The sequence below is a fragment of the Sebastes umbrosus genome, chromosome 2, assembly GCF_015220745.1.
Source record: "Sebastes umbrosus isolate fSebUmb1 chromosome 2, fSebUmb1.pri, whole genome shotgun sequence".
Lineage (NCBI taxonomy): Eukaryota > Metazoa > Chordata > Actinopteri > Perciformes > Sebastidae > Sebastes > Sebastes umbrosus.
The window spans coordinates 8,524,686-8,543,286 of NC_051270.1; the positions used below are offsets into that span (position 1 = coordinate 8,524,686).

Consider the following 18,601-nt stretch of genomic DNA (forward strand, 5'->3'; position numbering starts at 1 on the left):
CGTGAGCTGTTAGTCACGTAAGTCGAGTCAGTGAAGTTAACGTCAACCATGACCGTTTCCTAACCTTAACTAAGTGGTTGTGTTGCCTAAACCTAACTTCCTGTGAAAACGGAAGTTTATTTTGAAAGGACATGATGCATGTAACAAGCGTATCTTGACACACCGTTTGACGAGTTGGGACTGAGAATGTGTTGGGCACACGGGAGAAGTTTCAGTTGGTTGCAATCTGCAACCTCATTGCTGGATGGCACCAGATCCTACACACTGCACCTTTTAAGATCATAAAAACAGAACAGCACCAAAGAACAGAGGTTTAATTTGAAAAATGTTGGAGAATTTAAGGACTAAAAGAGCAGAATGATATTAACAGCTAAATCATTCAGCTCTCAGTGTGATTGTTATTGACAGGTGCATAGTTAAGGGTTCTAAAGGCGATGGGGAATGTGTAGGTTTAGGCATCATTAACTATATACTATGACTACCCACACAGTCTTTGTAGTGCTCTTAAAAATGGCTGTAGAGTGTTGTAGACCAAATAATGGCCAGGTCCACTGAGACCAGCACTTAGTAGAAGCAACTATTTGGCTGTTTCGGTCCATATTTCGGGCCATCCCTCCCCTGGAGGATCCGTCCCTGGGAAACCTCTGATAACTGAAGCAATCAATTGAAATTTCATTCCTGCTATTTTTTCATTTTGCTTTGTACCGAAACTGTACTCTCTCTCTCCCTCCATTTATCTGTCCCCATGGATTTTCAGATGCAGTTGCTTGAAAAAAAAATTGGGCTCCATCCTTAGTGCTGAATCCATCTAGGGGAATCATTTTTAATATAGCTGTAATTTGGTCAATTTTGCCTGTCACTTTAATATCGATATCATATTCTCCAGCTCACAGTCTCTGCTGTTAATGTAATTGAGACAAATTGTCACAATTTGCCCCGTTTTCATATTTTTCCACTCAAAGTGAGGTGCAGAAGAGCAGCGTGCTCATTTGTCTCCATGATGTTTCTATCTGCCAATATGAACACTGAATCATTTTTTTTAATTTTAAACTTTATTTATCAAAGGAAGACTCGCCGAGCATGCATGCTCATTTTATGTCTCAACACAGGGAAGAAATAAGAGAGGAAAGCGAGTCTCCACTTCAACCTCCATTTGCACAGCACCTGCTGTTAGAGTGCACTTGCGAGGCAGTCCACACCCTCCTCCTCCTCCTCCTCCCGTAAAGCTCCTCAGACTTCATCAGTGTGTGAACATGAAGCAGGGTGGGGCTCCAACAGCCCTCTACGGAGAAAGAAAGGTGCACCGTACATCCCAGTTGGCTTTGTATATTAATACTGTCGGATGCTGTTTTATAAATCAGACTCTGACCAACAGATGGAAGGCGGATATAATTTCATAGGCTCATACATTGGGAAGGAAGCCTGTACATCTGTCTGCCTGTGCGTGTGATTGTATTTGCATAGAGGCAACAGGCGTGTGTTTGTCTCAGTGAGAAACCGGAGAGATCGACCATAATGCTTGATTCCTATTTACAAGCTTTGAATGCCAAATGTCCCTTATGATTGTTTTGGGTGATGACTTGTTCCAGCCTAGCGGTCGCAGTAAATGTTGAGGGAAATAGCCTCCTTTCCTCTGTTTTTCATGGACGCTACTTCCACTGTGTCCTTTTATTGATGCGGCTCCATCTTTACAATGCAGCTTGCAAACACTTATGAGTCAAGCAAAAAAAACAACAACAAAAACAGGTTATCTGATTGATGTTAGGCGTGTGCTTTAATCTAGAGGAGTGCTACTTCACCACCGCATCCCCACTCTGAAGTGTTTGGGCTGCAGGAGCCTCTGCTGCTCTGCCTCTATGAAAACAGAGAGGGAGGCAAAATGTAGATCAATATCCCAGAAACACACCAGAGACATTCTATTTTATTAAACATTTTCCCATTAAGGCGGTGGTGCGAGTGTTGTAGATCATCCCAACAAAGTCGTAAATCACAGACAGACAGCGGTATTGAGCAGAATCAGAGGAGATTACCAAGAAACAGAAGATGGTGTTTGCGCTGCTGGGAGCCTCGTGTATCTTGTTCTTATATTACCATATACATTCCAGCTGAGGGGTTGGTTTAGTGATGGTGGGGGCATCAAAATCATATTGTGTTCATCACAGCACAACATACGTCTTCATGTCACAGGCATGGCTCACTATGCCAATCACTTGTTTCTAATCTTATTCAAAACAGACTGAAACCACTGCCACATATCTGGAATATATCTGCCTGTTTTACACTATTTGACCAGTAGGTGGTTTCATGTGCATATGAAGCCCAGATGAAGCCTCGTGAAATTTTGCAAACCAATTTGCTGGAGTGCTTCATGAGGCTTCATCTTGACATCACTACCCACAGCTTTAATTCTTTTTTATGGTTTAGTCTCACAGTATAGTAGGTTGGAAATGCTACTTTTATTAAACAGACACCCCAGTAGGGCTGTAACGATTGTTTTCAATTGTGATTAGTCTGCCAATTATTTTGACGAATTAATCGTTTCATCTATAAAATGTCAGAAAATTGTGAAAAATGTTCATCCCAGTTTCTCAGAGTTCAAGGTGATGTCTTTAAATGTCTTGTTTTGTCAGTCTAAAACCCAAAGATATTCACTTTAATATGATTATAAAACAGAGAAAAGCAGGAAATCTCCATATTTAAAGGGACTGTTTGTAAGAATCAGAAATGCTTGTTAACAGCGACACCTGTAGCCGTTAAGTCAACGAAAGTCAGCGTCAGGCTCGCGTTTGTGCTCGCTCTACATAGACATGAACGAGCATCGCTCAAAACAGTGGGGCGACACACGTCAGCTAAAACACAATAACACTCTATATTTCACCTTTGGTTTTGGTGCTTCCGTGTAGTTTGTGTTGGAGTCTGAGTCTGAACTGCGTAGCCACACGCGAGCGTGCATGGGACACCGACCCGGATTGATTTATACGTGTAAGAAATTACAACCAGTCCCTTTAAGAGGCTGGAGTAAAGATACTGGTATCATATGAGACTATAAAACCTAAGGAATACATCGACATCAATCATTCCATGCTAGCTTGTCGGGAAGAATGCTAAATAACTCTCCATAGTTAGACTAAATTTTGGCGAGGGAAGACTGGGATGGTGATTTTCAAAGTGGTCCCTTGATGTCATAGTTTGGGTGTTTTTGAAGTGGGGTTGTATGAGCTACTTATCCATAGTCAGTGTATTACCTACAGTAGATGACGGTTAGCACTCCCCCAGCTTGGAGAAACAGACAGGAGTACCGAAACCGGAGCAAAACAACACAGTGCTGTGGAAGGGGATGGCTGAAAACGTATTTTAGCCACCTAAAAGAAAGGCCGACCGTCATCTACTGTAAGTAATACACCTACTATGGATAAGTACCTCATACAGCCCTACATCAAAACACCCGAAATATTCCTTTTATGATATGTGAATGAAAACGGGGACTCACGAGTCTCCGCTTTACAGATATGCCAAATTTATGCTAATCCGATGCAGTTTTGAGCAAAAAACCATGCCGTTTTTTGTATGCAGTATAAATGTGTCCTATTCTATTTCTGCATACTGGGGTCCCTAAACAGTCTTGGAATTGCATAAAATTGGGTATAACTGGAAAGCTGAGACTCTTGTGGATTCAGTGAGCCCAATTGTATTAATTTGTGATGATGTTAATCCCCATGGTAGCCATTTCATATAGTGAGACCATTCTTTGAAACTTGACATCACTGTATAAAATGTAGTTGTGACCTCTAGGATAATCATAGCCTTATGAAACTTTCCAACAACAAACTAAAGACCTAGGGCATTCAGAGGGTGGATGGCTTTCCTAGGTATATAGACAATAAAGGGATGTTAGGGGACATGTCATAACATCACGTGACATAACATCATGTGACATAACATCATGTGACATAACGTCGTCAGTAAAAATCACTCAAGCTTTGGTTTCACACGGGACATGAACGCCGGTCCCCTGAGAAAAAGTCCTGTAATTGTTTGACCCATCCACCACCCCTCCTACCAACCATTAGCTGATTTCCCACTGTAAATACTACATCCGTTGCTCTTAGCGTCTAATAATGACACAGATGGGTTTACATTGGAGTTAGTTGCAAGCCTGGTCAGATTTAGTCGCAGTAGGGTGCCTTGTGCATCAGTATCAAGACGCCGAGGACCACTACCCAAGCGATGGTATTTGACGCCCTGAGAGTGAGACCAGGCTGAAAGGAGAGTAAATATTGGACGTGCATTCATTAGGTGGAAAGAAACAGGACTCCAAATGAATGCTAATTTTGCTCCCTGTCTGCTGGATGTGTCAATAAGCAACTGTTTCATAACACGTTCCCCATATCAAATTTAAGGGGTGTTCATTTGTCAGTGTTGTGTTTATAGCTTCTTCTGCTGCCCCCAAGTGGACAAAGCAAAATCAATTATTAATGCTTTAGCAGGACACACCCATATGTTGATGTCAGGGTACTATATTTTCAGTTAAACTCTTTTAAACAATGAAAATGCTGATAGAGCAAACCACAGTAGGGCTGCAAATAACGATTATTTTCATTGTGGATTAATCTGTTGATTATTTTCTCGATTAATCGATTAGTTGTTTGGTCTATAAAATGTCAGAAAAGGGTGAAAAATGTCGATCAGTGTTTCCCAAAGCCCAATATGACGTCTTCAAATGTCTTGTTTTGTCCACAACTCAAAGATATTCAGTTTACTGTCATAGACGAGTAAAGAAACCAGAAAATATTCACATTTAAGAAGCTGGAATCAGAGAAATTTGACTTTTTTTTCTTCTTACAAAAATTACTCAAACTTAATTGATTATCAAAATAGTTTGAGATTAATTAGTTGACAACTAATTGATTAATTGTTGCAGCTCTACACCACCGCCTGGCATAACGTAGAATTCAGTCTTTTCAGTGGTACTTTACTTCTATTTCTGTTCAAATTGAGTTTGCTCTGCTCTCAGTTGATGTAAACATACAAATAGCGAAAATGAGACCATGCACATAGACAGTACTGAGAAAGAAAAGTCCAGCTATTTGCTAAAAAATCCTCCAATACAATTCTTCTTGTGGTCCGTCCATGTCCTTAAATCCTGAATAGCACATTACTGCTCAGATTTGTTCTGTGCTCGCTCACTAGTTACGTCACTAATAAACTTCCATACCTTCCATCACAAGCATTTGCTAACGGAGAGCAAATAGCTTCTCATTGGCTTTTAATCCAGAGTTATCCAGTTTGTGATGTTTTAATTGGTATCCTTCTCTTCTTCCGAATTCTGCCTTTGTACTGTCATATGAAAAACAGTTTGATGTTTTGTTTTCTGGTGCTTGTATTCACAGGAGCTCAGAACAAGCTAGCAGGTAGGGGTTCAGTGCATTGCCCAGGGCCACTTCAACACAACAGATGGCTGTTGCTGGGATCGAATCTGTTACTGTTTGGTTCCAGGGTGTTCTCCTCAAGCAATGAACCACCCTGCTACCCAGTTCAGATTGTACTTTGTTGGAGGCCATTTTCTAAAGCAGATGGAAGGTGGCTGCAATTTCGTAGGCTTGTATGTTGGGAGTGCAAGCTGGTAGATCTGCCTGTACAATTTGTTCTGATAGTATCCTCATATCCTTTGTGTTACTAATCAAGACAGCCCTTTAAGGAAACAGAATTGTTATGAAATACTTAACAGCGAACAAATAATTAAAGACAGATGAGAGAGAAGAGGCAGAAATAAGAGAGCCAGACTTTCATTCTATTTGTGCGGAAAAAAACAGCTCACATCCCCTTCTCTCCACTGCTCAAATTTCCTTTCTTCTGTCTAATATTCATTTTGACAAAGCAGCGATTTAAAATGATTGCGCTGTGTCACTCATTGCAAGTGGATGAGAGTGTCTACTTGAATGCCTGAAATGTAAAACGCTACCATCTCCATTACTTTTCGAATTATGTGGATTTTATTTTTTGTACCATTTTATTTGTGCATCCTCCGAGGATGTGGGAATAACGGGACCGAGATTGAATGCCCCTGTATGATCATAGCATCTTTGTTATTCATATCCATCTTTTCACAGCAGTCTAATCCACATGCATATTCAATGTGCCGCGGACAATCAGACGTTCTGAGCCGACAACATGCTCTGGTCCGCAGGGAGGTTGTTCCCTGCTTCCTCTGTGCTGTTTGTTGACAGCAGCTTGATGAAAATGGGGATAGTGCTAAATTTGATCACAGAGCATAAAGCGCTGCTGCAAATGAAAACATTTTGTGCTCACATAAATTATACTTTTTTTTCCATATCACAATATTGCATCACAAGGGCATACAATATTGTTGAAATTATGTCCCATTGATGCAAGCTGGCCATATTGCTTTGTGTATTGAATCACTGTAGATGCCAAATTCCCGAAACGGAGGACAGGAACAGTATGAAACTATCAAGTCTTTCAGTGCATCGAATTAGCCTGAACAAGTGTGAATAAAAACAACTGCTCAGATCCGAACAAGGTTCAGTGCACATTATGATGGGAAACTGCTCAGCTGTTTCTTATTTGCCAATCATTTTTGTGTCTCTGGACAAACACTGGATAACATTGGTTTACATGTGTCTAAACATGCAATCTTCCATAGCTAGATTCAAAGAAACGTATCACTTTAATGCGGTTTAATGTGCTCTTGCTACTTCACCTGTCAACTACTGTAGATGCTCAAGTAAGAAAAGTATTTAAGGTACTTACTGCAGTTTCAGCTGATGCCGTATCGAGGCATCCAGGCTTGTATCATTTTCAGAGAATCACTTTATTGATAACAAAAAAGGCCTTGCTTTCACCTCAGTTGTCAGTTGTCTTTCCCAGATCTACAAAACTCTCTTTTATTGAAAAACTTTAAAACCCTTCAATGCTAAATAACACCCCTCTTTGATCCCAAGATCAAGATACGTCAATCTGGGGCAGAGGGTCGGTGACACTGAGTTCCTTGGGAAATGGAAAGAGGCTGCCTGGATGTTTAATTTCAGGAGCTTGGATCCAAAAGGGATGACTGAGGATTTTTGCATGAGAGTCTTTTTCTAAATATTCAATAAAAGAGAGTTATTGTATTTTTCTTTTTTAGGGCTGTCGCTTAATGCGAAAATAACGCAAATTCGTTTTAATGCCACTTATTTCTTTAATGCATACCAAACCTTGGGATATTTAGGTTGTAGCGGGCTCAGTTTTAAAGCTAGAGTGTGGATACTGGCATCGTATGAAAGTAGAAAACCTAAGGAATCCATTGATACCAACCATGTCATACTAGCTTGTTGCCAAGGACGCTAAATTTTGGCGAGGAAAAGCTATTATGGCCATTTTCAAAGTGGTCCCTTGACCTCTGACCCCAAGATATGTGAATGAAAATGAGTTCTATGGGTACCCAGGAGTCTCCCTTTTACAGACATGCCCATTTTCTGATAATCACATGCAGTTTTGGGCAAATCATAGTCAAGTCAGCACACTGACACACTGACAGCTGTTGTTGCCTGTTGGGCTGCAGTTTGCCATGTTACGATTTGAGCATATTTTTATGCTAAATGCAGTACCTGTGAGGGTTTCTGGATAATATCTGTCATTGTTTTGTGTTGTTAAGTGATTTCCAATAATAAATATATACATACATTTGCATAAAGCAGCATATTTGCACACTCCCATGTGATAAGAGTATTTAATACTTGACAAATCTCCCTTTAAGGTACATTTTGAGCAGATAAAAAATGTGTGATACATTTGCGATTAACTATTAACAGTCATGCGATCAGACAGCTTTAATTTTATATTTTTTTAACTTATTTTTAATTTTTTACTCCGCTTTCAAATACTCTCCTTATTCATGAGACCTTATTATATTGTGGTTTGTGTTGTACCTTCTACTGTTTATATGAGTACTTTTATTTTGACATTTCTGTATATGAGGTGCAACTTCCTTTAGTAGCCGGCCAAACGTGTGTCTAGTTCTCATTGGATAATTGACAAAGTTTCGGCCATATTGTGGTGTCTGTATGAGCTGCATGTTGTCACATTCTAGGCCTTTTGCCAAAATGTGTTGGTTGAATGAAGTGCAGACTCTTCCAGTAAGTCCGTCTGGTTGCTGTTATGTTTTTTTCTTTTATGTGACTTGAGCCTTATTTAATTTACATATGTGACAGACTTAAATGTTTCCTCTGACCTGCAAGGGGTACAATTAAGTTGTTAGAATTGATTAAGAATACAAAAGTAAATTGTTTAAAGCCATTGAAGTTTTAAACGTGTTACCTCACCCACTGTTAAAGGCAGAGGCGGTGAAAGTTTATTGACTGGATATTTATTACAGTTCACTTCTGAAGTTGTTATGTCTTCAAATGATTCACCAACTTAGAGATGTTTTTTGCCCACCTGGAAATGCTCCAAATGTCAACATTATCACCTAAATGATTTGGACTTTTACATTAAAAATCTTGATCAATATAACCTCAACCCATGTTGCCAGTGTTTTGGTAAGATTCCAACCTCGTAGCACATGAAACCCCAGCATGTGGACTTTCCTCTGGGTCTTCCCCTCTCTCTCTCTCTCAGTCCCTGGGGTGACACAGCAGTACTGTGAGTAAGCAAAGCCCTGCGATGGGGATCCGTCATGTCTGCTTGCAGGTCACATTAATGACTCAGCTCCCTGCCTTCAGGATCAGCTGCCTTCAGTTCAACACTAATTTCAACGTCAGCAATGTCACTCTGTCAGTGTGAAGCAGTTACAGTACAGCTGCTGCCACACGCTTTCAGCCACACTTAAACATTTGTGCATGCAAACATGCATTTTGCGGTCAGCTTTTAGTGCCTTCACAGTGACAGTATGATTGTTTCTGTGAATAAGTGCTTGTCCTACAGTACATGTAACACTGGCAGTGTTTATTAGTGCCCAATAATTGTCCCATATCCTACAATTTCATACTATTGATATTATACTACACGCATTTAAAAGTTGGTCACCTTTGTGTTCATGTTGCATCCAAGCATTCTGGCTAGATGTTGAAAACACATACAACAATAACAGCACTGAGCTGTTGTAGCATTTATCTGATCCCTGATCAGTTGGACCATTGAATGATCTGTGTGAGTGAGAGAGCAATGTAAAAGAGAGCTTGTGAAGACAATAAAACGTTTGTCTTGCTCCTAGTTCATATCTGTATTTATATATCTACATATGTCGAATCTGGTTTAAAAATGAAGCAAACAAACCCAATGTAAAAACAGTATTATTTGTATTATTTTATTTAAAAGGGACCATGTACAGTTTAAAACAGAAATGTCACCATTTGATGCACCGTACCAGATTATAGCTTTAAGCTAATTCACATCTGTAGTCCCAGTTTCAGTCACATGCACAAATCTGATTTTGTTTGAGTTTGGATGTCCCAAACCATTTGGCAAATCCAAGCTTGATTTCCCTTGACTCAGCTCACATTATGACCTGAATTGCTGGTATACTGGATATAATCACAATTTTAAGACTCATTTAATGGAAAAAAAAACGCATCGCAGAACAGCATAACTCATGTTCTCTTACTGTTAACGGCTCCCACCTGCCAGCCTTCATAAAAAGAATTGGCAACCCAGTAGCCAACAATAAAGTCATGCACGGAGGGGTCCCACCAGTGCTAGTTACATTTGGCAGACCTGTACCCTCCCCTCTACCAAGGCAGGTGATGCACCCCGGGGCGCAGCGCTCATATAAACAGAACGTCTCAGAAGCTGCCTCGTCGTTGTACGCCAGATGCACAAGAGCCAAAAGATATGCTGCAGGAGAAAGTTTGCCAAAACCAATTGCAGGAATGTTATTTTCCTGCTGTTGTCAGAAAATACAAACTGCTATCAGATTGCAGAACTCGTACTGAACGATGAAATGTGAGTGCAAATCAAATCTTTGGCTCAGGCTGGTATGTGTTTCTATATGGATGGGTATGCATGTATATGTCTATTCGAAGGCCAATCAGCTGTCGTCCCGCCATATAAAAAACATCTGTACACGTATAACTGATTATTGTGTTCAAGGTCTTAATTTGAAATTTGACATTTAGGATGAAGTTCCCTTCAGCGTTTAATGAAATTTTCCTCTTTCCCAAACAAAGCAATGCAGCCTTTGCCATGTCTACTGCTACATCTCCTCATTTCCCCGTCTTAATTGAAACCGGTGTGCCCTATGTGTGTTGCCTATTTCATTTCCAAACCATAACAAACAAATCATGCTCTTTGTCCTGAAGCCAATTTAAAGGCGCCAGCTTCACTTCTTTTATCCCACCACCACATAGAAAGAGTTTTTTCCCTGGGAGTATGAGAAGAAGTAAAGTCATCAGCAGTATTTATTTGGTCTGTCCCCCTCACACTTCCCTCCCCCCTTCACATAGATTAAGCTTCAGAAGCCGCCCCATGGCAATTAAATCTATCAGAGGGCAGAAGAGAGCGCTCTGTCAGAACTGTTCCAATAATTGCAATTTAAATGAATATGGATTCAAAAACATTGACAACACACAGCCAGTTGTTCCGCAACTTGGGACCGACTTTCTCCCGTCATATCTCCTGGTTTGTTTTTTTCTCCTCGGTTGAGCAGGAATCTCTAATTTATTATTCTCTTTCTCTCTGTTTACAGACACATAGAGAACTGGACGGGATTGCAGACTCTGAGAGACGTCGATATGGAGCTCTACACTGGACTACAGAGACTGTGAGTGTTGACGTTGTTATCTGGAGGGGAGTGAGGGGAGTGAGGGGAGACCGATGATAGAGACACAGATGTAGAAAAAGGACTGTGGTACCTGTACCGCTGTTTTTCCATCAGGTTGCCCGCCTGCTCACCGCAAAGAGGCCAATGGTGTTCTCCTAGAGATGAGAGCAGCAATTCAACTCCAAACACAAGTGGCTGCAGCTGCGGCATCAGCGGCAAAGCTTCGGGATTTAATGTCCGATACTTCTCTGAATGTGATCCCGGCTAATTCTCAGAGGAGATGACAAGGTGTTAGTCAGGGTGTGTGTAGAGGGAGTGAAGGGTGTGTTTCTGATCCTAACCCAAAGTGATGTTTAAACAGGCTTTTAATTCTCGACAGTCACACGCCGGTGGAACATCCCCTTTGCTTTGCGTAGCGACTGATCAAATAATACTAAAAAGCAGCAGGGAAATTGAATTAGGGGTCCCTGTTGAATAGCGATGGGATTTCATTTTTTTTTTTTATTCTCATCTCTTCTCTTCTTAAAGTAATGTTACGCTCCTTTCCTGCTTTGCTACCTTACACTATGAAGCCTTTACATTCCTCTCACCCCGCCACTCCTCCCTCAGCAGCTGCCTCCGACCTTCTCTTCCTCTTAATTTTTTCCTCTCTCTGCAGAGAATCGTATTCTCCATTGCCCTCCAAAGTCAGAGCTGGCCTATCCCCTGATCCCCTTGATCCCTCATCAGGGAGGCCAAGTGCAATATCTCCACCACTAAATTAGCATTTTTCTCATTACCACCACCTCTCTCCTGCTGCCTTGTCTGGGGACGCCGGCTCCTCCCCGGCTGGAGTCGGGCCTACCCAGGGAAGGCTGTTACCTTGTGGGGCTTTTAGCAATATGGAGGGATACCTTTCATCACCTCGTTTACATTTTACCTCATTCATCTGTATCTGAATCAAATGAAAAAGGATGCAATCATTTATTGAATTGAAAATTGAAAGTGTTCTATAACTGTACAAAAATAAGAAGCTGACTGCGTTCCTCAACTTCATTGTTATATTCTATAAGGACCACAATAGATTCTCCTCGCCCTTCCAAAAGTGTAACCATCATGGGAACATATCATGAAAAGCACACTTTTTCAGTGCTTGTGCTCATACATCTGGGTATCTGGAGTGCCTACCAACCCACAAACTGTGAAATAAGACAACCCAGTCAGTTTTTTGTAGGCGGCCTAGATCAGAAAACATGTGATTCAACAAGCCATTCTGATTTGGCTCCCCTTCTTATGTCACATGCAGGCACATTAGAATATATCGCCCACAGCTTGAGCCTTTCTCAAACCGCCCCCTACACCCGCTCCCTACCTACTTCCACTCCGTTTGCGCGTTCGCGTGGAGGGTCCGCCATCATAAGTGCCATCCCAAACCAATTAGCGGGGAGTGGAAGTGGGTTATATAATCCTCCAACAGCGAGCCTGCATCGATGCTGACTTATGTACCACGTGCTACACCGTTTTGTGTTTGTCATGGAACACGCTCTGTACAAATTTAAGTTCTGTGCGACTACCCATACAAATGTAAACGGCTGATTAAGATAGACATTTAAGCTCATAAACATTAAAATGTTAAAAACGAGATGATGTTTATAAGAAAAATGTCCCCACAGAAGCATAGGAGTAAGTTTTAATTTTAATTTTAATTTTCTCTGTATGTTGCATACTCTTTTTATTCTTAATAATGTGAACCTTTGCACATCCCCTCCGCTTGATATGAAACCATGGATATAAAACGTTACGACAGTTTCCATCATGGAGAGGGAAGTTAGTCCCAAAGCTTGCCGCTCTATTTATAACCCAACACCTTAAAGAAGGGTGATTCATTCAGCTGTGAGTGTGACTACAAACGGAGTTCACTCTGTCACGGAGTGGGAGTGGGGAGGGTCCGGTTTGAGAAAGGCCCAGCGAGAACTACCTTTGCAAAGGTGCACCATATTTGTCTCGCAAGCCAATCAGAGCAGACTGGGCTTTTTCTGGACGGGGGCTTAAAGAGACAGGCGCTAAAACGGAGTGTTTCAGACAGAAGGTGAATACAGGTATATTCAGACAGACAGTATGAGAAAAATACTGTTTTTGAACATTAAAGCATGTAAACATGTTCTAGTAGAAACCCCAAAATACAAGTATGAACCTGAAACTGAACATGATATGTTCCCTTTAAAACCTTAAAGTTAAGACTGGGGACATTGTATATTTTTTGTTGTCTACAAATTCCATGAATAGACCAAAACTAACTGCATTAGTTCATGGTAATGAAGAAACATGTCACCCAGTGCAACAATGTGGCTCATTGATGTATTTTTAATAGCTGTTGGACAGCACTGAAGCTCTATGACACAGAGGAATAAGATGTATCACATGTTGGCTACACAGGAAATACTTTTTAGTGGGATCAATTCCTTGCCACATTTGGTCTTTTAATGGGATTTGTTGCAATAACAAAAAAAAATATAGAATATAATCAGACTCATGTATTTTGGTACATCATTGTGCTCACGTATGTGCTTAAATGTGTGCCTTTTTATTTCAGGTAGTTTCCAGTTTACATTTACCATAATTGTGGCATGTCCGAGTATATTTTTATCTCAACTTATCTCATTTCTTTCTGGCTGATATTTTTCAAGGTAGTTCATAAGCCCCCTTAAAGTATAAAAACATTCTTTGATGAAGTGCTGTGGCCTTCCAATTGGTTCTTTGTGTGGTTTGGAAAACTAAATGACACAAAACTCCAACAGATCCTGTATGTTACGACTCCTTTTAGTCGAATGGGTCTTGGTTTCGACCTCCAAAACTTCAAAACTTGTTTAAGACCTCACATTTAAATGCAGTAAGTATCAAATCTCTGCTGTTTACAGAGATGATTGTGTTCAATGTAATTGTTATTACTGCTGGGAGGATAATAACCAGAGCTCAACATTCGTCCTTGTACATTGTTGTGCTAATTTCTATGGAGTGAAACAGAGAAGTTATTGTTTGTAATTATTCTGGGGAACCCATCGGAAGCTTTCCAAGGGCCCCTTGAACCCTCTTAAGGACCCTTGAAAGTCCCGGAGCCCCACTTTGGGAACTTTTGGGTGATGAAACGTGACTTCAAAACACCGCAGCGGCATGATCAGACTTCTAGAAGGTAATTGGCGCCAACAGCTGGGTATAATCAGCACACTGCGTTATGAGGCACTCGCTGATGATGTCAATGACTTCTTTTTGGAGAGGGAGACATCTGTGATTACAAGATTAGAAGTCATTACCATTGTGGCCGTGAACAGTGATGCCCAAACTGGGTCGCTGGGAATTCCAGAACTCCTTGAGAGGATTCCACGGGGTCCCCGGCAAAATGAGGATTAGTTTAATTTCACAGTTATTTCGTTCCATACAAGTTAACACAATGTCGAAATGTGTTAGAATGCATGCTCTAATCAGAGGTTCCACTCGCTTTACAGTGAAGACACACAAGTTCACAAATCTTCCATCAAACGCTGGTTCAAAGTGAATTTCCATTTCAGCGCCAGCTCCGCAGGGTGTACGCATGGAGATAGAAGTTGAAATGATTGGAATAGACACAGACTTGTTACAGCGGACTGCTGCAGAAGAGGCTAAGAGATGTAAAGATGTCTTGAAATATGCTACGAGACCACCATTTTGTGCATTTCAAACTAGTTTATTTGCTTTTGACAAGCACAATGACATGCAGAAATAATAACGAAATGGGGGAAAAAAAAGATTCAAAATGGCCTTTGATGCATAATGATCATAACATTGTGCGTGTGTTTGTATGTGCCCACGCTAGGAGGAAAGCAATGTCTTTGTTTAGGTGGTTTCTTCACAGTTTCATCTGTATTTTATCATCTTTTTCCATTTCAGAACTATCAAGAATTGCAACCTGAGGGTGATCCAGGCTCGAGCGTTCGCTCAGAACCCCCACCTACACTACATGTGAGTAAATATTCTATCTTTGACAACCATGTTTCCCGTGCCTTCAAAAGATTTGTTATGATCTGTAATGCTTGACAGCTTGTAGCGTATGGCTACAGATGAGTTAGTGTTTAGCAGAAGATGATGCAGTTGATAGAGACTGGCTTCGGGAAAATTGTGGCGCTACCATTACTGTCGCAAAAGCTGCACGTCTTAAATGAGACATCCATTATTTGCCTTGGATAATTGGATTCCTATCAGCCCCAGTTCTTTGTGCTCCGGTAGAGCAACATGCCAAAGACGCAGTTCCATTTAGTCTGCACTCACCAGATGGACAATTTGTCCAGGAGGCCGAGCATCAGAGAGCCGTGCGAAGAGCAAAGTAATTTCTTTAACAAAGGCTGATGTGTCACCGTATGACAGCCTGTTATTCCCCAATTTTCCAGGAGTAAACACGGTGAGGAACTCAGTCACAGTCTTTTACCTGAGCACATTGCCATTTGCAATTTCCAGTTGTCAGCTGAGAGGCAGTTTGGTCTCCCTTTTCTTCTGCAGATGACTGCTGTTAGACTTGAATCTGTGCACTTTGCACTGCCTGTGTGCGTGTGCGTGTGTGTGGGATGGAGAGATAGCAGGCGGCAGTTCATAATGTGGATGTGAAAGTAAATTCAGTATTTGACATTTGAGAGAACTTAACACAGAAAAGTCTAGTCTGATTATCAAATTAATTGTCTTACCAGCTGACTTTTTGGTTTTCGGAGTATGTGAGTACGTCTCTTTGGTGTGCATGTGTGTAGACTCCTTTAAAGTAAAGTTGGTATTTCTTGTCTCTTTATCTAGTTAGGTGAATGGTAGAGCTAATCGAGCTCATCAACATTTAATGAAGGTTATTTAAATCCCCCCTTTCTCTTTAATTGTCTCTCCAGAAGATGGATTTACTAACACAAGACTGAAAACAAATAAATGATTGTAACCTTCTCACCTTTTCCTCCCTCTTACTAAATCTAGTTGCTGTGCAGTGATAGGGACTTGAAAAGATCCAAAATGTGTAAAGATATAAGAAAAGACTAGGTGAGTGGCTGTTGATGCCTTTGTGTGTAGTGTGTGAAGTTAGTGATTATTATAACGCAAACAACTACAGCAAAACCAAAAATACAATCTTTCCAGAAAAGTGTTAATTTATGCTCCGTTTCCCCCCTTTGAAGCTCTCGTACGATATGAAATTCTCTTTATATTCGGGCTAAAAATGTGATAAATGCTGTTCTCCAAATAGAAAAGATAAATCAAGTGAGTTCACATCTTCACTTCTCCCACACGGAGGCGTTTGCATTGTAACCAGTGAGAACCGCACCCCAGACAGGCCACGATGGGCTCCTTCTGCGGTCTCATTAATGCAGACGGACCGTTGCTAGGTGACACCGAGGATGATGATGTCAAAGAAGATTAATTATTATGCCTAAGCTTAGCCTCAGAAGGCCGACCTCATTGATGTCTGTGTCAGACAGGTCTGCTCAAAGCCCCGGCCACCAAATGCTCAACTGGTTGCTCCTTTTGTGACGAGAATTGAAGGCGTTCTCTTCATCACGTTAAGATCCGGTAAACCTCATGACTGTAATCAATCTCTATATACGCTCTGTGTTTTAATACATGTATCGTACGTTACACACGTGTACATTTGTATGTACAGTACGTGTTACTTGACAATTGTACAGCACTTTTCCAATCATAGGTTAGCAACTGTAACTAGGCACGGCAAGCCTGTCGTGTTGAATCGGTGTGCACGGGTCTGTAATCGTATTTGATGATATAAATCAGCTTTCCAGAACATCAAAGCAAATATCAGCTGGTTTACTGATCGTTTGTGACAACCTCAAATAATGTTAATAATTTAATACCGTGCATCATTGTACAGATAAGTTGCATCACTGCTCTTGCATATTTTAACCATAGTAAGTAAAGTCAATTTTATTTTTCAAAGCATCATGCACCAAAAGATATCCAGCCCACATGGGTTTACCAGACACTACAGACATAACATAACAGGAGCAATAATACAAATATATAATGAGAGCGAAACATAAAGCTAATACTATAAAATGATGATGGTGTTTATTTATAGAGCACTTTTTAAAATCTTTAAATTACAAAATGCTTCAGAAAGACAACAAAATTAAAGCAAGACAAGTCATAAATCATCATGTTCAAAAGAAAACTTTAGAGTATTAAAAACCAATATAGTGTAGAAAAAGGTAAGGATATGAAAACCATTTAAAAAAATAAATAAAAGACAAGGAAATTAAAACTCAAGGAAATTCAGGCTCTTCGATCAACTTGCTACTATTAATCTTACCGTGTCACTTTATCTTGTTACTTGTCACTTTAACTTGTCACTACCTTGTAAGTTTGTCTTTAGTTGCTCTTCATTCTTGTATAGTTTGGTATAGTTTCTACTCTTATACTAGTTTGCATATTCTTATTTTATTTTATTTATTCTTATTTTTATTTTAACTTCTCTATTTATTTGTGCTTATTTTGTCTTTGTGCTGCTGTAACATCTGAATTTCCCCTCTGGGGATCAATAAAGACTTATTTTACTGTATCTTATAAAAGTAAGTTATAAAGGTTGAGTGTGTAGGATCTGGCGGCATCTAGCGGTGCGGTGAGGAGATTGCAACCAACTGAAGCCTCTCCCGTGAGCCAAGCGTGTTGGAGAGCTACGGTGGCTGACGCGAAAACGCGAATGTCTCTCTCTAGACATTTAGGAGCAGCATCAGTGCGTAGAGTGTGTGTGGACGTGGGAAGTGAATGGTGAAGCAAGAGAGAGAGAGCGGCGGCGAAGGGAGCGAATAATGTTATCGACTCCGGCCCAAGCAGGAAAAGTTAACAGAGTTTGATTTGTCCGTTCTGGGCTACTGTTGAAACATGACGGACTCCGTGGAGAAGACCTGTTCCCTATGTAGATATAAACAGGTCATTCTAAGGTAACGAAAACACAACCATTCTTATTTTCAGGTGATTATACACTAAAGAAAACATACTTATTAATATGATATTCCATTTCTGCCAATAGATTCCCCTAATTGTTACACACTGGGCCTTTAAGAAGGGACTTAAAGGAGATCACCGATTCAGCCAACCTGATTTGCTGATAATGTCAGGTTATATGAACTCCTAAATATGCACGTGTGTTCCCAACTTTATAGTTTACAGGTTGTCAAAACCATTCAGGGCCGTGACTTTTTACTTGTATGTACCATGCCAAGACTGGAAGTTAAGAGAACAAACACAAAAAAGGTAAATTAGGTAACACCCCAATAATTCATCCAACACCAAGTAAAGCTTTTACATTCACTATTCAGACACAAATGTAAAACACACCGCCGTGCTGACAGTCAGCCTAACAGATGTCAAAACAAGCAAACAAAGGTACAGTACAGCTTACAAGCTCTAAAGTACCAGCCTGGATATTCAGAGTAAAACATCTGCCTGGTTCATTAGAAATGACCTTGGTTATATTTAATATCATTTTTTGTGGCATTGTTTATTTTCCTAACGGCTGTTGTCAAAGCATCAGTGCTGTAATGATGACGTGACCTCAATGGCTTTTTACTATATCCTGGGAGAGTACTTTATTGTGATCAGCAGGATGTTAGTACATAAAGGAGGTGCAGAGATTGAATCCATGCAGCAGCCGATATGTTCAATAACCCTATATCCTGCTGATGTGTCCTTGAGCAGGACACGGAGCCTTTTTATTTTTCAAGACAACTCAGACGAGATTATCAGCTGACTGACATAAATGTAAATATACATTGTGCGAGGCAATACAAACCTCCAGACTCTGATTAACTCTCCAGCATTAAATCTGTGTAACATACACTCAGGACACAA

At 40.6% G+C, this 18,601-nt stretch overlaps 1 protein-coding gene across 9 annotated transcripts in view; it reads left to right on the forward strand.

Moving 5' to 3' along the window:
* Nucleotides 1-18,601, forward strand: part of ntrk3b (neurotrophic tyrosine kinase, receptor, type 3b) — a 291,028-nt gene that overhangs the window by 99,911 nt on the left and 172,516 nt on the right. For 8 of the 9 annotated variants that reach the window (XM_037795125.1, XM_037795134.1, XM_037795110.1 and 5 more), the window contains exons 3-4: nt 10,682-10,756; nt 14,660-14,731. In XM_037795125.1, the coding sequence (XP_037651053.1) occupies nt 10,682-10,756; nt 14,660-14,731 (147 nt within the window). Of the gene's footprint in view, nt 1-8,032; nt 8,136-10,681; nt 10,757-14,659; nt 14,732-18,601 lie in introns of those variants that run through there. The other variant, XM_037795169.1, reaches the window with a different exon arrangement.